This window comes from Camarhynchus parvulus, chromosome 4 (genome assembly GCF_901933205.1).
Source record: "Camarhynchus parvulus chromosome 4, STF_HiC, whole genome shotgun sequence".
Lineage (NCBI taxonomy): Eukaryota > Metazoa > Chordata > Aves > Passeriformes > Thraupidae > Camarhynchus > Camarhynchus parvulus.
Window position 1 is genome coordinate 559,301 of NC_044574.1, and position 26,699 is coordinate 585,999.

Here is a 26,699-nt window from a genome sequence, read left to right on the forward strand (position 1 = left end):
TTCCCAGGGAGCCTGTGCCCCTGCGGGCACGAGCAGCACCGCCCTTGGGGTCTCCCAGGCTTCTCTGGACTGCTGGAACACAGCCTGAAGGCCTGGGAGGTGCACTGGAGGCTTTCCTCGCAGGAGGAGATGCGCCTGGGACACAGGAGCTGGAGGCAGCAGGACCCTGCAGGTGCCAGGCTCCCACCTTCTCCAGGAACCCCAGCGAGGGGAAGGACTGCATCCTGCCAGGGCAGGGAGATTCCAGCTTCAGGGACTCCAAACGCCCACAGGCCTCTGCCACAGCGCTCTGGGGAGGGGCCTGCTCCCCAGGGGCAGGGGACATCCCTGGGGCTTCTTCACTGGGACAGCAAGGAGAGGCCTGAAGGTCTGAAAGCATCACCACAGCTCTGGGGAGGGGCTGCTCCCCAGGGTCAGGGGACATCCCTGGGGCTTCTTCACTGGGACAGCAAGGAGAGGTCCGAAGGTCTGAAAGCATCACCAGGCCTCCACCAGGTCCTTCTGCCTTCCCAGTTCTCTTGAGGAACAGCCCTGGAGTGGACTGGAAGTTGGGATGAGGCAGGAGCAGGGAGAAGGAGCCCTCAGCCCCCAGGCTGAAGGAAGGGGAGATCTCTGTGGCTTTGTGTCCCCTCTGTATGGAGCAGTCAGAGGCAGTGAGCTCATCCCTGCTCCCTGCAGGCTCTGGGGAATGCCCGGGGCAGGGGGCAGCGTCCTGGGGCTGGATCAGGCTGGGTGTGCCAGCAGGGAGCAGCCCCTCTGTCCCCAGCCTCCCTGCTGGCTGCTGCTGGCCCAGGCTCCCTGCAGCTCCTCAGGAGCAGCCATGGGCCCCAGCCCCTGGGAGCCCCTGAGCCCCTGGGAGCCCCTGGGCTGCACCCCAGGCTCCTGCAGCCTTCCTCTGCCCGCCCCACAAGCTGCTGCACAAAGAACATCTTGAGCACCCGAGTTCTCGGCACGGCCTTTCCTCAGGCCATCAGAGAAGTTATGTGACAAACCAAGCCCGGGCACCTTCCTTCCCTTCTCCAGCTTCTCCAGGGCTCCTGCTCCACTGCCAGCCACTTTCACCTTTGCCTGCTGCACACCCCTCTCACTTTTCTCAGAGAATTTGGTCAGCGCAGTTGTGTAGGAGGAGTTTCCTGAGGAGGAGGAGGATTCCTCCTGCCCTGGGGACTCCTTGTTCCCCTCTGAGAGCTCAGAGCCAGCAGCTGGGCCATCGCTGTCCTGGGAGGAGTGACCACAGGAGTGACCACAGGAGTGTCCATCCCTCCCAGCTGTGCTCCAGGGCTGCCCCAGCCCCTGCTCTGGAGCTGGCTGTGCTAGATCCCCCCTGCCCCGGGGTGGGGCTGGTGCCTCCTGCTCAGTGCCACTGTCCCCACTGTCCCCATTGCTCCCCTGGCCGCCCAGGGGCGCCCCAGGCTGGGGAGCAGCTCCAGGATGCTCCTGTGCCACGGGCTGGGAGTGCTGGGATGGACTGGGAAGGGCTGGGCTCCTCAGGGATGTGCTGCCATGGACGTGGGCAGGCTCTGAACGCTCCGGGGATGCTCCAGAAACATCCGGGACTCCTCTGCAAGAGAAGGGAATTCCTGAGCACTTCTTTTATTCCGACATCTCTGGTTTAAATCAGAGGCAAAAGAATTTCAGTGATAACTGGGGTTTAGCAATATTCACACAAATACCCATAAAGGCATCCCCTAAAGGGGCAAAACCTGAAGGAATGCAAAGAAATATCAAAAATCTCTTATAAAACAAAGGCTCAAAAATAATATAATAATAACACAAATTGTTACTTAGTATGGCAATATTGTTCCACCTGTTTAGGACTGAAACAGTTCTTACTGACAGGCTGTCATTAGTTACATAAATAAATAAAATTAGCTAAATAAAATATGCAACATGTACCAACACATATCTCAGCTTGCCTGTGATTTTTTAATATAAATCATCTACTTCAGTTAATGATATCAATTATTTCTTTAAAGGATATAAAAGCAGCCAGGTCTCAAATAAGCAACAAATTCCTATAAATTTCTAATTCTCATATTGGGGATTGCTTAATTAATAGTTCATTTATATTGAACATACCATCAGAGCCTAATAAATATTATTCCATGCAAGCAGAGCACCTCGGAATGAAGGTGACAAAGCCTTTTACTGAAACAGCTCTTTCTTTATGCATTTTAACCCCCAATTTGTATGCAAATTACACATTTGGCTCCAGTATATACAAACCACAACACTGTCCATGTATGTTTTACTCCTGTAAATACAGAAATCTGATCTTTGTCCCCAGAATTTCATGAATTTATTCCAGAGTCTAAGAAGGCTCCAGAGATGTTGAAGAGGGTGGAGTTCCTCATTTTCCCCTTTCCCCAGGAACTTCAGCGTGACAAGCTCAGAGGAGCCTGCTCCTGCTTTTCCCTTGCTCAAACTCTCCTGAAGCCAAAACCCAGAGGTGCCTCCTCTCCTCACACCCCCAAACCCCCATTTCTGAGCCCAGAACCTGCCATTGTCCATGACCCAGCGCAGAACCTCCCCCAGGAGCCCCATCCCACCTGAGGGGAAGGAAATCCATCTGGGATCCCTGCAGGAACGTCTCAGCCCGGGCTGGGCTCAGCAGCAGGGGCAGGCATGGGGAGAATCTGCTCTCCTGGATATCTGGGGGAGAGAAAACACCAACAGGGCACTGAGAGCTGGCAGCAAGCACCACAGTCCCAAAGATCCCGAAAGATCCCAGCTGCACATCCCCAAAGATCCCGAAAGATCCCAGCTGCACATCCCCAAAGATCCCAGCTGCACATCCCCAAAGATCCCAGCTGCACATCCCCAAAGATCCCGAAAGATCCCAGCTGCACATCCCCAAAGATCCCGAAAGATCCCAGCTGCACATCCCCAAAGATCCCAGCCTCACATCCCCAAAGATCCCAGCCTCACATCCCCAAAGATCCCAGCTGCACATCCCCAAAGATCCCGAAAGATCCCAGCTGCACATCCCCAAAGATCCCAGCTGCACATCCCCAAAGATCTCAGCTGCACATCCCCAAAGATCTCAGCTGCACATCCCCAAAGATCCCGAAAGATCCCAGCTGCACATCCCCAAAGATCCCAGCCTCACATCCCCAAAGATCCCCAAACATCCCAGCCCCACACCCCCAAAGATCTCAGCTGCACATTCCCAAAGATACCCAAAGATTCCAGCTGCACATTCCCAAAGATCCCCAAAGATCCCAGCCCCACAACCCCAAAGATCTCAGCTGCACATTCCCAAAGATACCCAAAGATTCCAGCTGCACATTCCCAAGGATCCCCAAAGATACCAGCCTCACAGTCCCAAAGATACCCAAAGATCCCAGCCCCACAACCCCAAAGACCCCAGCTTCATATGCCCAAAGATCCCCAAAGATCCCCAAAGATCCCAGTTCCACATCCCCAACGATCCCAGCCCCACATCCCCAAAGATATCCAAAGATCCCAGTCACACATCCCCAAAGACCTCAGCCCCACATCCTCAAGGACCCCAGCCCCACATCCCCAAAGATCCCCAAAGACCCTGGCCCCCCCATCCCCAGAGACCCCAGGTGCAGGGAAGGGGAGGGGATCCCACGCAGACCCCCAGAGCCTCCTCCCTCCAGGACCAAACTGATCCTGTACCAAACCCAGGTGTGCAGGCAGTCACCCTGGCACTGCCACCCCAAACCATGCCACAGCTCCTCCTGTGCCACCCCCACCGTGCCCAGCCCAGCCAGCACGCCCTGCTGATGGCCAGGTGGGCTCACACAGCGATTGGATCCCATCCCAGCACCTTCCACTTTACAGCCCCAGGATCCCACAGCTCCTTCCCCACCCTCTGTTTTTTCATAAACTCTGCTTCCAGCCCAGGCTGTGTGCCATTGTTTTCCTGAGGGATTCAAGTTCAAACCCAGCAGGCAGTGATGATTGCTGCAGCAATTTTAGTTTCTATCCTGCATCTCTTTGCTCTTTGGGGTACTTGGTGCTTTTTTTCCAGTTCATTGCTTACAAAAACAAATGGAAATTGCTCATACCACGAGAATAAAACAACTCTAATGTATATGGAATTATCTGTGGGGTTTAGATATAGCTGTATGTTTGGGGGAGTTTCTCCTTTTCTTAACTCTGAGCTGGTGTCTGAGAAGTGTAAATAACTACAGACAGGTCTGAGGAGTGCAAAGCAATACTCCCAGTATTCTAAACAGGGTTTGATTTTTAAAGGCAAAGAGCTATTTGTGGTCAAGGGAGTGACTTCCTAACCCAGAAATGCCATTTATTTCATTTAGGCTCATTAGTTTCCAACCACTCAGATGAGCCACAGTCTGCAGCACTTAGAGGAGCACAATCATACCAGAAAATGATTATTACACACCAAAAACTCCAGTTTTCATTCCATCAGCTCCAGCCCCAGGCTCCTCCACCCACACTGCATCACCTGACCAGGGGCAGCCAACCACAAGGCAACTTGCTCATTAATTTTTAATTTACTACTTCCAATTAACTTTTTTAATTACTTTAGAACTCTAGGTAGTGAGAGGATAATTAGCCACATAGAATAACTGAATTTGCAACACCAAGTATGATTAAAATGCTTTTTTGGAAGCTTAGAGAAAGGAAATGAGATGTAGCTTAAAAAGTAGGTGTAAATAGCTATTCCTGAGCAGTGTGACAGCAGGAGGAGTTCCAGGGGCTCAGTCCAGAGCTGGATGGCAAAATGAATTCTGACACATGTGCAGGTGTGAAAAGGGTGAGGAGCAAAGGGCAGCACAGAGGGAGCAGAGCCAAGGAAGGAATGCAGGATCAGAGCCCCAGAACTCATTTGGAACACAGCAGCTCCTCAGGGCCCTGCTCCACCAACAGCTCACCCCAAAGGGGGGGAGATGGGGCAGCCCCTGGGGGGAACAGTGGGACTGGGGCAGGGATGGGACTGGGGCAGGGAGGGGATTGGGGCTGGGGCAGGGATGGGATTGGGATTGGGGCAGGGATGGGATTGGGATTGGGGAGGGATTGGGATTGGGGCAGGGATGGGACTGGGATTGGGGCAGGGATGGGATTGGGATTGGGGAGGGGATTGGGATTGGGGCAGGGGCAGGGATGAGATTGGGGCAGGGAGGGGATTGGGGCAGGGATGGGATTGGGGCAGGGATGGGATGAGATTGGGGCAGGGAGGGGATTGGGGCAGGGAGGGGATTGGGGCAGGGAGGGGATTGGGGCTGGGACAGGGAGGGGATTGTGATTGGGGCAGGAGGGGATTGGGGCAGGGAAGGGATTGGGATTGGGGCAGGGAGGGGACTGGGATTGGGGCAGGGGCAGGGAGGGGATTGGGGCAGGGAGGGGATTGGGATTGGGGCAGGGGCAGGGATGAGATTGGGGCAGGGATGGGATTGGGGCAGGGATGGGATTGGGGCAGGGATGGGACTGGGATTGGGGCAGGGAAGGGATTGGGATTGGGGCAGGGAAGGGATTGGGATTGGGGCAGGGGCAGGGATGAGATTGGGGCAGGGAAGGGATGAGATTGGGGCAGGGAAGGGATTGGGATTGGGGCAGGGAGGGGATTGGGGCAGGGAAGGGATTGGAGCAGTGACAGGATCAAGAGACTGGAGCAGTGATGGGATTGAGACAGTGACAGGATTTAATCACTCAGAATCCTGATTTCAGATCAGGAACAGGACTGAGCTGAGTCCCTGGGATGTCCCTCGCGTTCCCCCCAGACACGCAGAGAACAGCTCAGGGCTGGCACTGACACAGCCTGCTGCACATTCCCAACTCCCAGCAATGAGCTGGGAGCACACAGCAGTTCCAGGGCACTTGGCCCACTCAGCACAGCTCACTCCAGGAATTTTTCACTGTTGCACTTGGGAATACTGAGCAGATTAATTTGCATACAGAATTGCATTAAGCATGCAAACCAGTGTTTTTTAAGAAACATTAAGCAAGTTGGAATCTGAACTCTCTCAGCTCTCTGTTAGATGGACTTTCCCCCCTCCCAAATCTTGTTTTCTATTTAACAAGGCATTAGTGAACAAATAATATTAATTGCAGTTACCAAATCAGACTTGTCAGCTCCCATCATGACACACTTCATGTGGCAGAACTGGCACCTTATTTTTAGTCATGCAAGAGAGGAGGAAAACAAGCTTTTCTGATTTCAGCTTAACTTCTCCACTTTGAATGAAAATGTATTCTCAAGCTAAATTCAAAAGCAGGACTGATTAAAGAAAAGGTTTTTCCACGCACAAAAAGACTGGGTGTGCTTTGGAAATGAAGAAACAAAGAGGACTAAGGGAGGGAGCAGAAAATAATTGGGAAACAAAGCTGTCAAATGCAGATGTTGCTAATCATTTATACACAGATTAATAAAGCAAATGTGCATATACAGACACATACACACCCCCCATAAATCACAACATTTGCTGATAAATGAGTGCTTTCAGGCTCTGTTATACCAACAAACACCTAAGTGCCACTCCACATCTGTTTTAGGAAGATCCAGGAGATGAGAAAGTGACTGAACATTCACAGGGAACTCCAGAAACCCCAAATCCCTCCAGAGCAGCTCGAGGACCAGGCAGGTGTTTGCCAAGCAACAAAAACCTCAGTGCACAGACCTTCAGCAGGGGGCAGCGGAGGGAGGGCACGTGTGGGATGCTCAGGGATCCTGGGGCACGTTTGGGATGCTCAGGAGGGATCCTGGGGCACGTTTGGGATGCTCAGGAGGGATCCTGGGGCACGTCTGGGATGCTCAGGAGGGATCCTGGGGCACGTTTGGGATGCTCAGGAGGGATCCTGGGGCACGTTTGGGATGCTCAGAGATCCTGGGGCACGTCTGGGATGCTCAGGAGGGATCCTGGGGCACGTTTGGGATGCCCAGGAGGGATCCTGGGGCCCATTTGGGATGCTCAGGGATCCTGGGGCCCATTTGGGATGCTCAGGGATCCTGGGGCACGTTTGGGATGCTCAGGGATCCTGGGGCACGTCTGGGATGCTCAGGGATCCTGGGGCACATTTGGGATGCTCAGGGATCCTGGGGCACGTTTGGGATGCTCAGGAGGGATCCTGGGGCACATTTGGGATGCTCAGGGATCCTGGGGCACGTTTGGGATGCTCAGGGATCCTGGGGCACGTCTGGGATGCTCAGGGATCCTGGGGCACATTTGGGATGCTCAGGGATCCTGGGGCACGTTTGGGATGCTCAGGGATCCTGGGGCACGTCTGGGATGCTCAGGGATCCTGGGGCACGTTTGGGATGCTCAGGAGGGATCCTGGGGCACGTTTGGGATGCTCAGGGATCCTGGGGCCCATTTGGGATGCTCAGGGATCCTGGGGCCCATTTGGGATGCTCAGGGATCCTGGGGCACGTTTGGGATGCTCAGGAGGGATCCTGGGGCACGTTTGGGATGCTCAGGGATCCTGGGGCACACTTGGGATGCTCAGGAGAGATCCTGGGGCACGTTTGGGATGCTCAGGAGGGATCCTGGGGCACGTTTGGGATGCTCAGGAGGGATCCTGGGGGCATGTTTGGGATGCTCAGGACAGTTCCTGGAGCACGTTTGGGATGCTCAGGAGGGATCCTGGGGCACACTTGGGATGCTCAGGAGGGATCCTGGGGCACACTTGGGATGCCCAGGAGGGATCCTGGGGCACACTTGGGATGCCCAGGAGGCTCAGGGGGCTGTGCTCAGCCAGGGCCAGGCCTGGGGCAGCAGCCTGGGCTGGAAGCAGGCAGTGACATCAGTGCTGCTCTCCCTGAGCTCCTGCTGTCCAAACTGGGATTTTTGCTGCTGCCACTCTGAAGGCCAAAAGGCTCCTGAGTGCAGCTCAGCGAGCAGGCAGAGCTGGGCCTGGGACTCGCTCTCCCAGCCTGCTGACAAGCCTGAATGCCACAGTCAAGCTGCCATTTGGGGGATAAAAAAGGAAGGCAAAACAAAAACAAAGCCTGGGCTCTGTCAAGCTGTTCCCCAGAGCAGCAGGAGCACTTCAGTACAACTGTCACTGCCACTCCTCCCCTCCTGACACGGAATCCAAGGCACTTTGTGAGGAGGATGAGAAGGAATAAGGGAGGATTGCAGCTGCCTTCCCTCCCAGCTCTCCCCTGTACCTGGGAATGCAGAGCACACCCAAAGCCCGCTGCCCATCTCTAGGGAGCAGCAGATCAAACAGCACAGAGAGGCTTCTCACAGCTCCCAGCACATTGCAGAGCCTTCTGCCTGCTCCTTAATCCCAGCTGCACTGCAAACATAAAGCTGCACAAATATCAAGAAGTTTTCCTTGCTTAAATGGCTTCCAGTTCTGCAAATAACAACACTGGGGAAAAGGGCTGTGAAACACAGGAAACACACCTGAAACACAGGAATCCTGCCCAGAGCATGGGCAGGGACAGGGCATGGCCAGCCCTCCATCTCCTCCCACTTTGAGCTCTGTCCTGAGCCTCATTTCCTACCAAAATGGGATTTATTCACTCTCCACCAACTCCCAGTGATGCACACACAGCCTGTAACCACCACACTGCCTGCAGACCCAGCTCTGAGGCAGCCCAGGATGGCTCTCATTCCATGAGGAGGAAAACCCTTCAAAAACCCTTCAAAATCTCCCACGTGGCCGCAAATGCTCAGCAGGCAGCAGCTCCCTGGTGCTGTGAGTGAACCCAGCCTGTGCTCTGCTCCCTGTCCCCTCACTACCTGCCTGGTTTGTGCAAAACAAACCTGTCCGGAGGTGCAAACAGGAACCTCCTGAACCAGAAGTCCCCAAAAGCCAATTAATCTTTGCATAAGTGTTACAGGAGACAGCAGGGACAGCCACCACGGTGACACCCACAGTGACACCCACAGTGGCAGGGACTGAGCCTCAGAGGGTTTGGGATGAACCAGAACCCACCCAAGATGTTCCTTCTCCCCCTCCTGCAGGCTCCTTCACCAAGGATGGAGCAAAATCATCTCAAAAACTGATGGAAACCACCAAGAGCTCTGCATTAAAAAAATAAAAGTCAAACTCATCAACCCCTCAGGAGCTGCTGTCAGGAAATCCCCAAGGCAGTTTTAACTCCATGCCCTTCAAGAGGGGTTTAACTCCCAAAGAAACCCCAAAACAGCTGCACACAGGCAGGCTGGCACAGGGAATGGCAAACTACACAGCTGCACAGCTCCAACTGCACAGCTCAAACTGCACAGCTGCACAGCTCAAACTGCACAGCTCAACCTGCACAGCTGCGCAGCTCAAACTGCACAGCTCAACCTGCACAGCTCAAACTGCACAGCTGCACAGCTCAACCTGCACAGCTCAAACTGCACAGCTCAACCTGCACAGCTGCACAGCTCAAACTGCACAGCTCAAACTGCACAGCTCAACTGCACAGCTGCACAGCTCAAACTGCACAGCTCAAACTGCACAGCTGCACAGCTCAACCTGCACAGCTCCAACTGCACAGCTCCAACTGCACAGCTCCAACTGCACAGCTGCACAGCTCAAACTGCACAGCTCCAACTGCACAGCTCCAAACTGCACAGCTACCGCAACTGCACAGCTGCACAGCTCAACCTGCACAGCTCCAACTGCACAGCTGCACAGCTCAACCTGCACAGCTGCACAGCTCAAACTGCACAGCTCAACCTGCACAGCTGCACAGCTCAAACTGCACAGCTCAACCTGCACAGCTGCACAGCTCAACCTGCACAGCTGCACAGCTCAACCTGCACAGCTCAAACTGCACAGCTCAACCTGCACAGCTGCACAGCTCAAACTGCACAGCTCAAACTGCACAGCTCAACCTGCACAGCTCAAACTGCACAGCTCAACCTGCACAGCTCCAACTGCACAGCTCAAACTGCACTCAACTGTAAGCACAGAAGGGTTATTTAAAATACCACAGTTATGTTTTCTGCCTCTCAGTAATTTTGTTTGTTTGTGAAGAAGCACCACTGGTGCAGGGACAGGCACCTCCATTCACCAACTCAGGCACACCCTGGCCAGGGCAGTCACAAAGGGAATGTCCTCATGGGCAAGGGAGCTCCTGGCTCTGCAAAAAGAACCCCTGGGCTGGGAAACTGCATTTTAGGCTGGGTTTGACCAGGATACTCTGGAAATGAATGGAAGCATGGAAGCACAAAGGTGAAATGTGAGATGCTGGAGCTTCTCAAGCCTTCTGTGAGTGACCTGCAGGGACGAGAAGGAGCAGAGGGCAGTGACCTTGGCTGGAGGGAGTGCCAGCACTGCAAATCTCAGCAGCAGCAACAGGAACTGCACCCAAAGCCAAGGGCAGCAATGAGGACTGGAACCATGCACTGGCTTGGGTGGAGGGGATTTTACAGATATCTCACAGATATTCCATTCCTGCCCCTGCCAGGGCAGGGACACCCTGCACTGGCCCTGGACACTGCCAGGGCTGGCAGCTGCACTCAGGCTCACTCTGAACTCCACAGGAAAACAAAGCAAAGCTTCAGCTGCCACAAAAGGAGCCTGTTCACGTTAGGAGATCCAGGGAAGGCACACAAACCCTGCCCCTCATCTTGAGGGGGGCTTTGGCAACAAAATCACCCCAAACACTTTGCAAACCTCATTTCCCACTGAAGGAAGGTCAAATGCAGGCTGGGACTGACTGAGCAGTAAAATACCCATTGTGCAGCAACCCCTTTGGACATACCCAGGGGTGAGGCAGGGGCTGCAGCTCCAGAAGCTTCTGCTGAGGGCAGCAGCCCTTCCTGCAGCGTGGGCAGCTCCGACAGGTCCCTCCTGGCACAGCTCTGGCCCAGCTTGGTGTCCCAGGAGCAGCTGCTGCCCAGCTCTGCTGCCAGCCAGAACCAGGGCTCCTGGGGGAGAAAATACTGCTCATCATCATCATCAAACACTGCTCATCATCATCATCATCCCTTGTGAGAGTGAGAGAAGCCAGCACTGATTCTGAAGGGTTTCTACACAAACCCTCAGCCTGGAGTGTGGCAGGACCAGGGGAGTCTCCCAGCACTGCCCTGAGGAGCTGCTCTGCCTTTGGGCACTCCCCCAGGGCTTACAGCTCCTTCCCACAGCCAGCTGTGCGAGCCAGAGCTTCTGCACAGCTGGAAACCCAGGTTTTGATTCAGATAAGGCTCAGCCTTTGGACACTGAGAGCTGAGGGAATTCTCAGAGCAATCCCACACTTGGCAGCACATCCCCTGGGACTGCAGCACAGTGCAAGGGCTGCACTCCACACACAGCACCTCCTGTTAATTGCAATCACCTAATCAACCCTCAGCCCAGGCCAGAGCAGCTCAGCACACACCCTGGCAGCAGCACTTCCCTGAGGGATGGCTGTTCCTAGGGACACCCCAGTGCTCCCAGGGACACCCCAGGGATGGCTGATCCAGGGACACCCCAGGAACCCCCCAGGGATGGCTGATCCCAGGGACACCCCAGGGACATCTGAGGGACCCCCCAGTGCTCCCAGGGACACCCCAGTGCTCCTGCACTCCTGGGTTCTGCTGCTGCAGCTCCTCCCTCCAAGCCGTGCAGGGGAAGTGCTGGCAGTGGGCTAAAAGGGATCATCTGCTGGTTAAAACCACAGATTATTGCTTTGCACTGCAGTGTGTGCTCAGCTGCCTCACGGACAATGAAAAACATGAAGTACATGAAATACATGAAATATATGAAGTACATGAAGTACTCAGGCCATCCCCAGCAGCAGAGGTTGGGCTCCAGCCCCTCACAGTTAGGCAGGGCCTAAGCTCCATGCAGAGTGCCAGAGTGCACTGGAGCAGGCAGGCTCCCTCCCCACTTCAGCCCCAAAACCTGAGCAGCACTGTGTGCACAGCAGCAGTCCCTCCTGGGGCACACAGCCCTCCCTTTCCCAAATCCATGTAAATCCATGTAAATCCTCTGAAGAGGATCAACACCCAACCACCCCTGAGCCACTGAATGAGAGCATCGTGGAACCCTGGGGTCCCTGAGGCTGGAGAAGCTCTCCTGTGCCCAATCCCCAGCCCAGAGCTCTGGGTGCCACCTCCAGCCCTTCCCTGGACACCTCCAGGGACGGGCACTCCACCAGAACCTCCAGCAAAGCCCATCCCCTCCCACCCAGAGGTGCTCCAGGCTCAGCTGTGCTTCCCCAAGCCCCAGGGCAGCTCCCTGGATGAAGCCCCAGGAATGGTCCCTCCTGTGCAGGGGAGCAGTGCAGGGGGACAGCAGCACACCGTGCTGTTATTCCAGTTTAATCCCTGCTCCAGAGAGCACCCCTGAGGAGATAACCTGGGTGGGACATTGCCCCACGCTGGCACTGGCTGTACCAGGGCACAGAACCAGGCAGCTGCAAGCAGGAGGAAGGATTTACTAAATGAGTGTAATCATCTCTGAGGGCTCCCACACCATTCAAATCAAATGAAGGAAATTTAACAACGTTTTTCTTCCTGAAATTCAATACATTGCTTCTGCTGCTAAATACATAAAGAGGGGTGAAGACAGAAATAAAGCTGAATTACAGCCACCCCCACAGCACACAGTGCCATGAATTGGAGAGCTGGAGAAGCAGCTCTGAACCCATGCTGCAGTTCAGACAGAAATATGAACATTACTGGGTTTTGAACCACCTTCAACATCCACGTTAGCTCTCCTTATGTTATTCTGCCCCACAGACCCTGAGAATACCCCACAACAGAACACAGAGAACAAAGTAAAAACCTTTTCTGCCCCACAGACCCTGAGAATACCCCACAACAGAACACAGAGAACAAAGTAAAAACCTATTCTGCCCCACAGACCCTGAGAATACCCCACAACAGAACACAGAGAACAAAGTAAGAACCCAGGGAGAGAAGGCGAAGAGATCTCCCCGATACCTGATGGCAGCCAGCTGATCTGCCAGGACACCACAAACACACTCTGGTTTCTGGCAACACCTGAGAGCAGCCCCAGCCCAGCCCTGCCAGCCCCACAGGAGCCTCCAACACTCCAGGGACTGAACCCAGCCCTGCCTGGGCAGCCCCACAACCCTTTCTGGGCAGGGATCTTCCCCAAACCTTCCCTTCCCCAAGGATCTTCCCTCAGGCACTGCCTGAGGCTGCTCCCTCCTGCCCTGGTGACTGTCACCCAGGAGGGACACAGGAGGGACACAGGAGGGACACCCCAACACTCTGCTCTGCACTGGGGCATTGCTCATGCTCAGACTGAACGTGGCAGCAATTTAATCTGGCCAAGCTGCTGGGCTGGGTCTCTCCTGTGGGCCTCGGGAAGCCCAAGGATTGTTGCACAATAAAAATCAGCTGAGAATGTACCAGATCTGCTGGTGGAGGTGCCTTGGTGGCAGGAGGGAATGGATGGGCTGGGTCTGCAGGGCACTGCTGACCCAGTCCTGGCTGAGAACGAGCCACAGCTCCAGTAGTCTGAGGAGCAGAGTTAATAATGGCACAGAGCAGGGCTGAACGGAGCTTCCCTGCCTGGCCTGGCTCTTCCCTGGCCCCCAGTGCAGTGAGGGCTCAGGGCCACTGGGAGTCAGCAGCCGCTGCTGCAGGGCAGGGACAGGGACAAACGGGAACTCAGCTGGAACAGCAGGGATGGATCCAGCTGGGAACCAGGGATTTATCCACCCGGAGCACCAGGGATGGATCCAGCTGGGAATCAGGGATTGATCCAGCTGGGAACCAGGGACTGATCCACCTGGAACACCAGGGACTGATCCACCTGGAACACCAGGGATTGGTCCAGCTGGGAACCAGGGATTGGTCCAGCTGGGAACCAGGGATCTGCCTGGAGTACCAGGGATTGATCCAGCTGGGAACCAGGGACTGATCCACCTGGAACACCAGGGACTGATCCACCTGGAACACCAGGGATCTGCCTGGAGTACCAGGGACTGATCCACCTGGGAAAGCAGGAATCCAGCTGGGAACCAGGGATTGATCCACCTGGAACACCAGGGATCTGCCTGGAGCACCAGGGATTGATCCACCTGGGAAAGCAGGAATTCAGCTGGGAACCAGGGATGGATCCACCTGGGAACCAGGGATCTGCCTGGAGCACCAGGGATTGATTCAGCTGGGAACCAGGGATGGATCCACCTGGGAACCAGGGATCTGCCTGGAGCACCAGGGATGGATCCACCTGGGAACCAGGGATCTGCCTGGAGCACCAGGGATTGATCCACCTGGGAACCAGGGATCTGCCTGGAGCACCAGGGATTGATCCACCTGGGAACCAGGGATGGATCCACCTGGAGCACCAGGGAAGCAGCTGCTCTGCCCCTGGGACTACAGACCTGCAGCCTGCAGGTCCCACCCCTGAGCACCTCCAGAACCCTCCTCTGCCTTCTCCAAGCCCTGCTGTGGCAGGGAAGCACCACTGCCTCCTCCTCCTCCTCCTCCTCCCAGCCCAGCCTCCTGCCCAGCCCTGCCTGCCCCAGGGCTCCCAGGCTCAGGCCACCCTGCTGGGTGTCCCTTGTCCTGGCAGCCCCAACAGGAGATGGTCCAGTTAGGGCCAAGGAGGGAACGGTTCCCTCAGAGCCCCAAACAGGAGAGGGTCCAGATGGGGCCAAGGAGGGAATGGTTCCCTCCAGAGAGCCCCAAAGAATAGGAAGCCTCATTCTGTGGGTTACAGAATTCCTCCCCCTGTTACACTCTGAAGCCCAGAACACCTTTAAATTACCATAAACTGGGACATCACTCCCAGCCCCTCCCCAGTGAGCAAGAACTTCAAGAAGTGTTGAGCAGAAGTTTTTAAAGCCAATTTGAACCCCAGTCCACTGCAGATCTGGGCTGGCTTGTGCCACAAGGTGTGGCAAAACAGCCCAGAGGCCAGGACAGGTGAGCAGGGCACAGCAGCACAGGTGACTCCTGGTTTGGATACCCCTGGGAAACTGCAGCCTGAAGCTGCCAAATCCCAGAGTGATTCTCTGCAGTGAGCTGAACCCATCCCAGAAGGAACAGAGGGACACAGCAGAGGTGTCAGGGCAGCAGAGGCTGCTCTGGCTGCACTGCAGCCCCTGGGCTCAGCTCCAGCTGGGACTGCCAGGGCTCACTGGGGTTGTCAGAGCAGCACTCGCAGCCAGGGCAACACAAACACACAGGGAGCAACGGCCCCCAGGGAACAGCAGCACCCAAAATGCACCAGACACACTGCCCTGGGCTCAGCAGAACCAGCTGACACCAGAAAAGGAGGGGAACTCACTGCTCTCCAACAGCACACCTGGAACCCAGCTGGCTGGGAACTGCCTGGAACCGCACTCCCAGGAATGGCACTGCTGTTTAAATGCACAGGAGAACAAAGGGCAGCATCCAGCCCTGCTGTCCCTCCTGAGAGCACCCAGGGGAGCTCCTGCTGCTGCTGCAGGCCTGATGGAAACTGCACTAACCTCTGCTGAGTGCCATGTCCATCACTGGCCTTTAGCATGTCCCAGGGACTCCCACAGCTGTTCCCATCCTTTGTTCCACCTTTGTCATTTCTCCTGGCCTTCAGCATGTCCCAGTGACTCCCATGGCTGCTCCCATCCTTTGCTCCAGGTTTTGTTACTTCTCCTGGTGAGACTGAACCTGCACCAGCCTGTCCTTCCTCCAGGGAATGTTTCCAGAAGTTGCCAAGGCATCTGCCTCAGGTTTCCACGTGGCTGCTGCACCTCCCTCTGAGCCCCTTCCTGGCTCTGGAGCTGTCACACCTCGGGATTTTCCCTCTGAGAACAGGGGACAGTCACCACCAAGGGCCAGAACCACACAAGGACCTGCCCAACGTTCCCACAGAGTGCCAGCTCTGCAGGACACTGGTTCCTGCATGGCCCTGATGGGACACCACTGCCATGGATCCCCTCCCAGCCTGCAGCAGGGATGTGAGCACAGCTGAGTGTGAGCTCTGATGGGACACCACTGCCATGGATCCCCTCCCAGCCTGCAGCAGGGATGTGAGCACAGCTGAGTGTGAGCTCTGATGGGACACCACTGCCATGGATCCCCTCCCAGCCTGCAGCAGGGATGTGAGCACAGCTGAGTGTGAGCTCTGATGGGACACCACTGCCATGGATCCCCTCCCATCCTGCAGCAGGATCTGAGCACAGCTGAGTGTGAGCTCTGATGGGACACCACACCACTGCCATGGATCCCTCCCAGCCTGCAGCAGGATCTGAGCACAGCTGAGTGTGAGCTCTGATGGGACACCACTGCCATGGATCCCTCCCAGCCTGCAGCAGGGATGTGAGCACAGCTGAGTGTGAGCTCTGATGGGACACCACACCACTGCCATGGATCCCTCCCAGCCTGCAGCAGGGATGTGAGCACAGCTGAGTGTGAGCTCTGATGGGACACCACACCACTGCCATGGATCCCTCCCAGCCTGCAGCAGGGATCTGAGCACAGCTGAGGGCACAGAGCTGTGTGAGCCCTCCATGGAGAAAAGGAGGCTCCAGGGAGACCTCCAGCACCTCCCTGTACTTAAAGGTGGCTTTTAAAAAAGAGGAACAACTTTTTATACTGGCAGATACTGGAAGGACAAGAGGGAAGTGCTTTAAATTAAAAGCTGGGAGATTTAGATGAGATTTTGGGAATAAATCCTTCGCCATCAGGTGGGGAGGCCCTGGCACAGCTGTGGCTGCCCTGCACCCCTGGCAGTGCCCCAGGCCAGGTCGGAGGGGACCTGGAGCAGCCCGGGGCAGTGGGAGCTGTCCCTGCCATGGCAGGGTGGCACTGGCTGGGTTCGAAGGTCTCTCCAAACCCAAACCGTGCTGTGATTCCTGAGTGCGGCCCCTGTCCCTGAGTGCCCTGCAGGGCATGGCTCAGCAGCTGCACTCACCTGTCCCCGGGGCAGAACCAGCCCCCAAGGGAACAACTCATCATTATCAGCCTGTAATTAGCGCAATGACAGAGCACACAGCCTTCTGCCGGGAGAGCAGGGGCAGTCCGGAGCCGGTGCGACCCTTCTCCCGGGAGAGAGCGGGGCACCGAGGGACACCGGGGCACCGAGGGACACCGGGGACAGAGAGGGACCGGGGGCAGAGATGGACCGGGGACACCGAGGGGCAGAGAGGGACCGGGGGGCCACAGAGGGACCAGGCCGGGCTCGGGCCCTGCTGGGAGCCGGGAAGGGGCTCGGGCCAGCCGGGTCCCCCTTTCCGGGGGGCTGGCCCCTTAAGAGCCCTTTCACAGGGCAGGAGGTGACACCGGCCGGCTGCCCCAGCAAGATAAGGACCCAGCGTGGCGCACGGACACACAGGGACGGACACGGGGACACACGGACACGCACACAGAGGGACACACACGGATACAGGGACACACACAGACACGGGGACACACGGACACGCACACAGAGGGACACACACGGATACAGGGACACACACGGATACAGGGACACACACAGACACGGGGACACACGGACACGCACACAGAGGGACACACACAGATACAGGGACACACACAGACACGGGGACACACGGACACGCACACAGAGGGACACACACGGATACAGGGACACACACAGACACGGGGAACACGGACACGCACACAGAGGGACACACACGGATACAGGGAACACACGGATACAGGGAACACACAGACACGGGGAACACGGACACGCACACAGAGGGACACACACGGATACAGGGACACACACAGACACGGGGACACACGGACACGCACACAGAGGGACACACACGGATACAGGGACACACACAGACACGGGGACACACGGACACGCACACAGAGGGACACACACGGATACAGGGACACACACAGACACGGGGACACGCACACACGCACACAACCGCTCCGGTCGGTGAGCGGCTGCTCCCGCCCGCCCGACCCCGTGCTCACCTGAGCCTGCTGCTCCTCCTCCTGCTCCTCGTCCTTCTGCTGCTGCGGGCCGTGCTCCATGGCGGCGGCCCGTGTCCGTGTGTCCCCGGGGTCCGTGTGTCCGGCCGGCCCCGTGTCCCGCCCGGTCGTCAGGGACTCGCGCCCGCCCCGCGCGCGCACGCGCCGGGACCGCCCCCTCCCCGCGCCGCCATTGGTCAGCGAGGGGGGCGGGGCCGGAGCGCGAGCTCCGCCTCCCGCGCGGTGATTGGCGGGCGGGGAGCGGCGGGGCGGGGCTGTGGGAGCGCGCGCGCGCGGGGGTTTTGGCGGGCAGCGGAAGTGCCCGGATGGAGGCGGGGGCGGGGCCGCCCGGGGTCGTGAGGGGTCGTGAAGGATCGTGAGGGACCGGAGCGGACCGGACCTGCCAGCGGCACCGACACCTTCCGCTGCCCGGGGAGCTCCGCCCAGCCCGGCCGGGTCACTGCCAGGGATCCGGAGGCAGCCGCCGCCGGTACCGTGTGCCAGGAAAGCTCCCCCGTAATGTCCGGTCCAACACGGTCACAGCATCGCTGGGGCTGGAAAGGCCCCTCCGCGCCATCCGGTCCCAGCTGTGCCCGACCCCCTGGTCACCAGCCCAGAGCTCTGAGTGCCACCTTCAGCCCTTCCCCGGACACCTCCCGGGATGGGCGCTCCAGGCTTCCCTGGGCAGCCCTGCCAATATCCAGTCACCCCTCCTGTGAATAAAACCTTCCTGATGCCCCTCCTGTGAATAAAACCTTCCTGATGCCCCTCCTGTGAATAAAACCTTCCTGGTGTTTGTCCCCGTGTCCGAACTCTGCCCTCTAACAGTGGAAGCCATTCCCTGTGTCCTGTACCTTGCCCCAGTCCCTCTCCAGCTCTCCCGGAGCTGGTGGTGGATGGACACTGAAATCCCACTGAAATCCGGCATTCTGAGACACTCCTGTGTGGGCAGGAAATGAGTGGCATTGTCCTACCTGGGAATTCCATTCAACTCGCTCCCAAGCTCTCCAGCAAGGGTGGGGGTCTCTGGTGGTCTGTCAGCAACCATTCCCCAGCCAGGTTTAAAGGACAGACTCAAAGTCTGGGCAGGTGGAGAACATGAGATGGACCTGTCCATGGACACCTTTAGATCTGCATGTCAGTCCTGCATGGCTTCTTGATTCCTGACAACCTCCATGGCTCCTTGATCCCTGAAATCCTCCATCCTTCCTGATCCCTGACAACCTCCATGGCTCCCTGATCCCTGAAATCCTCCATGGCTCCCTGATCCCTGAAATCCTCCATGGCTCCCTGATCCCTGACAACCTCCATGGCTCCCTGATCCCTGAAATCCTCCATGGCTCCCTGATCCCTGAAATCCTCCATCCTTCCTGATCCCTGAAATCCTCCATGGCTCCCTGATCCCTGAAATCCTCCATCCTTCCTGATCCCTGGCAACCTCCATGGCTCCCTGATCCCTGAAATCCTCCATGGCTCCCTGATCCCTGACAACCTCCATGGCTCCCTGATCCCTGACAACCTCCATGGCTCCCTGATCCCTGAAATCCTCCATGGCTCCCTGATCCCTGAAATCCTCCATAATTCCTCATCCCTGAAATCCTCCATGGCTCCCTGATCCCTGAAATCCTCCATAATTCCTCATCCCTGAAATCCTCCATGGATTCCTGATCCCTGAAATCCTCCATCCTTCCTGATCCCTGCCATTCTGCATTGCTCCCTGATGCCTGAAATCCTCCATGGATTCCTGATCCATTAAATCCTCCCTGGCTTCCCATTCCCTGCCATCCTCCCTGGTTTCCCTCCAGGTGCCCTGAGGGAGGGAGGAGCTCTGCCTGCCCCTGACACAGGCACACCCTGATCCAGTGGGAGGTGTCCCTGCCCATGACAAGGGGGTTGGGCTGGCTGGTTTTTAGGGTCCCTTCCACCCCTGCCCATGACAAGGGGTTGGGGCTGGCTGGTTTTCAGGGTCCCTTCCATCCCTGCCCATGACAAAGGGGTTGGGGTGGCTGGTTTTTAGGGTCCCTTCCATCCCTGCCCATGACAAAGGGGTTGGGGTGGCTGGTTTTTAGGGTCCCTTCCACCCCTGCCCATGACAAGGGGGTTGGGGCTGGCTGGTTTTTAGGGTCCCTTCCACCCCTGCCCATGACAAAGGGGTTGGGGTGGCTGGTTTTTAGGGTCCCTTCCACCCCTGCCCATGACAAGGGGTTGGGCTGGCTGGTTTTTAGGGTCCCTTCCACCCCTGCCCATGACAAGGGGGTTGGGGCTGGCTGGTTTTTAGGGTCCCTTCCATCCCTGCCCATGACAAAGGGGTTGGGGCTGGCTAGTTTTCAGGGTCACTTCCACCCCTGCCCATGACAAGGGGGTTGGGGCTGGCTGGTTTTTAGGGTCCCTTCCATCCCTGCCCATGACAAGGGGGTTGGGCTGGCTGGTTTTCAGGGTCCCTTCCACCCGTGCCCATGACAAAGGGGTTGGGCTGGCTGATTTTCATGGTCCCTTCCACCCGTGCCCATGCCATGACTCCCTGACTCTGTGATAAGCTCTCCCCGAGGCATTCAGGCACTGGTTAACACTCTGCATTTCAGCTGGGGCCAGCAAGGACACAGGAGGAATTTCCTGTTGAAAGCAGGATTCTGGGTTATTTCCTATGGCTTTTGGCTCCGCTGGAGCTGCAGAGCAGGGACAGGAGCCCCAGGCCATGCAGGTTCCAGCGGCAGCCCCCCAGTCCCTCTGTCCCCATCCCAGCAGTTAAACTCTCCTGCTGAGGTGTCAGCAGTGGATCCAGCTGCGCACACTGAGCAGCTCTGTGCCCGGCCAATAAATAACTGCACCCTCCACGAGCAGGGAAGCTGCAGGAACTGGAAGATAAAGGTGCTTCCCGAGCATTTCCTTCTCCTGAGCTCTTTACTGTGCTCAGAGCAGCTCTCTGCCCGGTATCCAGCAGAACATCTCCCAAAAGGCAGCGTCTGCGCCGGCTCTGCAGTGACTGGGGGGTTGTTTTTCAGCGCCAGATAAATGTGAATGCTCAAATGCAGCTAGGCAAACATTCCTTAAAATAATTAAGATGCTGACAAGAAAATGCAGCTTGATATTCAGAGCCGTCTCCTGTTGCAAATGCAATTAAATGTGTTGGGCTCAGCCCGTCCCAGCGCTTGTTTGTGCACATCCCCAAGCCATCCCCTCGGAGCAGGGAGCAGCAGCCGTGGGGTGCCTGCCTGGGGGGAGCAGAGGCAGCAGCCGCACAGCAAATCCCGCTGGAAGAGGCAGCAATTCCTCCCTTCCTTTCCCTGGCAGCCCGAGCAGCCCGGCTCGGGTCCAGGGCCGGCTCCCCCTCGCTGCAGCGCAGCCGGGGCGAGCAGCCGAGCGCGGCGTGGTGCTGAGAACAGCTCCGAGAGGCACCTGCGAGGAGCCTGCCACTTCTGAAGCGCTCCTCTCGTCACACCAGCCCCAAATTCTGTCACTGCCTTTATTTTTAGCGGAGCGATTCACAGGCACGGAGGGGAGGAGGAAGGCTTGGCTGAGTGTTTATCGCTCGCACATCACACAGGAAGCTGTTCACATTTTTATTAATTGACTAACAATATCCAGAGACTTACTCAGGCTCAGATGGAATCTGCTCAAATCCCTTCCAGTGAAATGTCACTTGAAATGAAAATGGCAGGGGAATTTTTAGAAAGGCCATTGCTGGGGGAGATTCTTGGAGAGAGAAGAACCTGCCTTCCCCCAAAACTCTGTCAGCCTCAGGGGTTTTAAAGGTGACATGTAATATATTAAAATAGAGGGATTGATTAATGTGCTAATTGCAGGGGAGAATATAAAATATAATCGTGACTTCAGGTACCTTGGAGAAAAGGAATGTTTGAACATCAGGCCCTGGCTGGTGCCAGTGACACGTTAATTGCCAAGTTTTCAACGTGAGGATTTCTGTGCTCCAAGGTAGTTGGAAGCTCATCATTACTGGGATCTGATCAACAGGATTCCTCAGCTGCTCTGGAAAACAAATCTCAGCTGCTGTAGCGCCTGTGTATTTCAGTATCAGGTAACTTAGGAACACTGACACCTGACTGAGCTTTTCCCCTGGTTTGTGATTGCAAAAATGGATGTGGTTCCATGGCAGAGATCCAGGTAATCTCTACATCCAGCTCCCGTTAAAAATGGAGAGGAGGAGGCAAGGGAGGGAGGATCAGGTGTGTCAGAGGGTGGGCAGCAGGAGCCAGCTGGCACAGCACAGTGATGGGCAGGTGATTCAGTCCGCAAGGGGCAGGGGAGTTCCCAGCAGCAGGAGGAGCTGGGCTGGCTGTGATCAGTGCCAGGGAAGCAGCTCCGCCTGGGCCGGCAGGACATGGAACCAGGAATTAGGAGAGGAGGCTGATGACAGGCTGAGCTCCTGAGCACAGCGCAGGCTCGGGGAGAAAAAAGGAGAAAAAGGGAATGGAAGCATGAATGGGGAGCTGTGCTCTGTGCTGGGAGCAGTGGGACACAGGAACGGGGGACACAGGAATGGGGGACACAGGAATGGGGGGCTGTGCTCTGTGCTGGGACAAGTGGGACACAGGAATGGGGGACACAGGACTGGGGGGCTGTGGGCCACAGGCTGGGGACACAGATGGGATGCAGGAATGGGGGAGCTGTTCTCCGTGCTGGGAGCAGTGGGACGCAGGAATGGGGGGCTGTGCTCCATGCTGGGAGCAGTGGGACACAGGAATGGGGGACACAGGAATGGGGGACACAGGAATGGGGAGCTGTGCTCTGTGCTGGGAGCAGTGGGACACAGGAATGGGGGACACAGGAATGGGGGACACTGTGCCAATGGGGGCTGTGTCACATGATGGGAGCAGGTGGGGATACAGGAATGGGGGGGCTGTTCTCTATGCTGGGAGCAGTGGACAGGAATGGGGGATGCAGGAATGGGGGGCTGTGCTCTGTGCTGGGAGCAGTGGGACACAGGAATGGGGGTGTACACTGTGCTGGGAATGGGGGACACAGGAATGGGGGGCTGTGCTCTGTGCTGGGAATGGTGGGACACAGGAATGGGGGACACAGGAATGGGGGCTGTGCTCCACGCTGGGAGCAGTGGGATGCAGGAATGGGGGGCTGTGCTCCACGCTGGGAGCAGTGGGATGCAGGAATGGGGGGCTGTTCTCCATGCTGGGACAAGTGGGACACTGCAGCACAGGGCATCCCAGGCTGGGAGAGCATTCCAGCCAAGCTGGGAGCTGATCCTGCTCCTGGCTGCCTGCAGCAGCACCAGCAAAGTGCCCTGATCGCTGCAATCCAGAGCTGCAGGGTTTATTGGCTGATTTCAGCTCAATCAGATTGAGGGATAAATGGGATCTGGGCTTAGCTGAGCTTTCTGAGCCGAAAAGAGCAAATCAGGATTAAACCAGGAAAACAGATTAATGGGATAGACGGATCTGAGGGGCCTGGGCTCAGCAGCCCTCCAGCAAAGCTCACACTGGGGTCTTGAAGGGGCAATGGCAGCTGCCTCACAGTCCATAGCAGGGGACGGGGTCATGGAAAGGCTTGGGGTGGAAAACACCTTAAAAACCACCCAGTGCCACCCCTGCCATGGCAGGGACACCTCCCACTGTCCCAGGCTGCTCCAATGGACACCTCCCCAATGTCCAGCCGGGCCTTGGGCACTGCCAGGGATCCAGGGGCAGCCCCAGCTGCTCTGGGCACCTGTGCCAGGGCCTCTGTGTCATGGGAAAGTGACTCAGGAAGGTGCAGCCTGTGAGGGGATACAGCTCCTTCCAGTGAACCCAGAAGTGCCCAGGAAAATCCCCCACCTGCTTTAGGTACTCTGGTAAGATGCCCAAAATTAGGGTAACTACACCCAGCTCTTGGGAACCTGGATCTAGAGAAAGCGTGGGATTCCTTCCCGTGAATGGTGCCTGAGTTGTTTAAAATTCTATTCCTTGTGCAGTGATGAGAGCCCTGCATTGGCAAGGGCTGGACCTGGGGGCAAAACACCCTACAGGAGGGGACTGGGGATGAGCAGGAGCCTAAGAGAGGGGGCAGGAGGACATGTCCCAAATGAAGCTTGCACCCAGAGGGCCAGCAGGCTCCAGGGGCAGTCTGGGCTGTGGAAGTGCCAGCTGGGATGGGAGAAGGAGCTCCAGAGCCCTCCGGGGTACTGCTGAGCCCCAATTCCAGACTAAAGGGGAGCACTGGAGCTCCTCCAGTGACCAGCGTGGGCTGGGAGCTGCTCTGAAACGTCCTGGCCTGCCATCCAGCCCTGCCAGTGCCACGGGCACAGCTTCAGGACGGGTGTCTTGACTCACATGTTATGCAACCGCTCTCCTCCCCAGGAAGTGAGAAGGAACCCATTAAATCTGCCCACACAGCGTCTCTAATGCCTGAGCTGGAAGTGGTGGGAATTATGATGGATATATGGAGCCCTTCCCCAGGTTTTCAGGCAAATCAGGGGAAAGTTCCTTCAAAAAATGTACAGCTAATTATGGATTTTCCAGCTGCGATAATGTTTGAAGGTCTAAGTCTTTAATTAAATCAGAGGTTTACGAGTGAACGTTCCTGGTAGGAGTCTGTAGGGAGTAGCCTTTGAATTGGTAAATCAGCTCCTGAATAAACCACTCGTCAAGCTGAAACTCTGCGTTCCCTGAGTTCTGTGCTAAGTTTAAACAAGAAAATAACTGAGTTTCATGGAGATGAAAAATGGCAGTGCTGGCAACTGGAGATTTGCACTCACCCTCAGGTGCAGCGTAGCTCCTGCAGAACATTTTCTGTCTGTGCCACCCCATCAGCTGCTGCTGCTGCTCCAGCAGGGGAATCATTTGTGCTGCATCAGCCCCTGCTCTCTGTGCTGCCCCAGCTGCCACGGACACATCCACAGCCCCTGGCAGGGTGGGCAGGCCTGGCACAGGGTGCCCAGAGCAGCTGGAGCTGCCCCTGCATCCTGGCAGTGCCCAGGGCCAGGCTGGATGGGGCTGGGAGCAGCCTGGGAGGTGTCCCTGCCATGGCAGGGGTGGCCCTGGATGGTGTTTGAAGTCTCTTCCAACCCAAACCATCCCATGGTTCTTTGGCTGTACTGGAGCATGTACTGCAGCATGTTAGGCACTTCAAATCCAGATGTGCCAGGAGTGCCCAGGTCCTCACTCTGACCTCCCTGATCCAGCCTGCAGCAGCATCAGGGCTCTGGGCTGGGCCTGGGCAAGCCATGGCATCTGTTTTCTATCTCTTTTATAGCTCTTCTATACCTATTTGATATCTTTTACATCTGGTTTATACCTGTTCTATAGCTCTTTTATACCTGTTTGCTATCTCTTTTCTATCTCTTGTATTGTTTAATGCCTGAAGCACTGCCAGGTGTTACATTTGCAGCGTGTGCTTCACTCCCAGCCTGGCAGGCTGCCCGTCACCCGTGTGCCCTGCCCTGGTGGCACTCAGGGGACATGGCTGCAGGGCACACCTTGGGCTGTGCTCCCTGAGCTCTGGAGCTGCTCCCTGCCCTCCCTGCCCTCCCTGCCCCATGGCCAGCGTGGCTCTGTGCTCAGCCATGTCCCCTCTCCCTGTGACTGCCTGTCCTTCTCCAGTGGCCCAGCCCAGCCCACCCTGCAATTCTGCTCCATGTCCCGTGCAGAGGCCAGGCTGGACTGGAGCACGGAGTTATGGAAAGTTCAGCTCCCTCAGCACAGAGTAATCTGAACCCAGCTGTGTGAGCTCTCTCTGTAATCTGTGGGGGAAAATCAGAGTCTTTTAGGGCATGAGTCAGCTAATCTGTTTTAGTCTCTATTTTGGGAGGAGATGAAGCATGTCCTCAAATTTGCTGTTCTTCTCTGTTGACTTCAAAGGGAGCCCAACGTGACTTGCTGGAATGGAGGTGTCTGTGCAAGGCAAGTCTATCTTTGGGCAGATGGATCTCAATGAAGGGGAAGGGTGACTTCATCCATCATCCATGCATTCTTTTGAGGGATCCACTCAGTTCCAAGCTCTGCTACCTGGCTGAGGCACTGCTCACTCCTCGGGGTCCCTTTCTTTGCTCTGCCTCTTGCCGAGGACAGGATCTCACCTACAACTCCCAAGGATTTGTGGACAATGTGTGTGGTGACCCTTCCCTGCCTCTGGAGCTCTCCTCTCCTCTCCTCTCCTCTCCTCTCCTCTCCTCTCCTCTCCTCTCCTCTCCTCTCCTCTCCTCTCCTCTCCTCTCCTCTCCTCTCCTCTCCTCTCCTCTCCTCTCCCTCTCCTCTCCTCTCCTCTCCTCTCCTCCTCTCCTCTCCTCTCCTCTCTCTCCTCTCCTCTCCTCTCCTCTCCTCTCCTCTCCTCTCCTCTCCTCTCCTCTCCTCTCCTCTCCTCTCCTCTCCTCTCCTCTCCTCCTGATGCAGTTTCCTGATGCTCCCACCCTTCCCTCAGGCACCTCACACTGTCTCCTTGGCTCTCCCTTCACCTCTGCCCTGCCCACACGCCATCAATGACTGAGAAATTCTGCTCACAGTCACACTTGGGTTCCCTCATGGCCAAATCCATCCACCCTGACCCCCACCTGGCACCCCCATCCCTGCCCCATGCCCTGCAGGGTCCCTGAGCACACAGAACCACTGCTGCCCCACACTGAGGAGTGCCAGGCCTTGGCAGATCCACCTGCACCAGGCTGCTCAGGACTGTGTCCATGAAGGTCTGGATACCTCCAAGCATGGACAGGCCAAGCCTGTCCAGGGTTCTTCCAGTGCCCTTCCCTTCCAAGAGCTAAGGAATGCTCATTCCAGAGTCCCTTGTGAAAGTTAAATGGATAAAAGGTTAAAAAGTTAAATCTCAGAAAGAGTGCTTCATCCTCACCTTCCCTGGGTCAATTCCAGAGCTTACACTGACCTTGAAGTCTTGTCCTTCTCTGGAATCTTCCTTTTTCTCAAGTGCCTCCTTAGGGCAGATGCCTTCAGTGTGGGCTTTGGAGGATTTCCTCTCCCCTCCATGAGCTGGAAGAGAACTGGACCTGCCCTG

The 26,699-nt window shown here is 56.5% G+C and overlaps 2 protein-coding genes across 2 annotated transcripts in view; both read right to left on the reverse strand.

Moving 5' to 3' along the window:
• ALMS1 (ALMS1 centrosome and basal body associated protein) overlaps positions 1–325 on the reverse strand; it is a 41,556-nt gene extending 41,231 nt beyond the window's left edge. Inside the window, exon 1 of the mRNA XM_030947374.1 lies at positions 188–325. Within this exon, the coding sequence (XP_030803234.1) occupies positions 188–325 (138 nt within the window). The remainder of the gene's footprint in view (positions 1–187) is intronic.
• Positions 183–18,324, reverse strand: LOC115903127 (skin secretory protein xP2-like). Its single transcript, XM_030947375.1, has 5 exons — positions 18,242–18,324; positions 17,751–18,147; positions 10,640–10,805; positions 2,550–2,652; positions 183–1,561 (listed from the first exon to the last, which is right to left on the reverse strand). Exons 1-5 carry the CDS (start codon positions 18,322–18,324, stop codon positions 724–726), a joined length of 1,587 nt encoding a protein of 528 aa, XP_030803235.1. The 3' UTR covers positions 183–723.
• Positions 18,325–26,699: the final 8,375 nt, after the last annotated feature.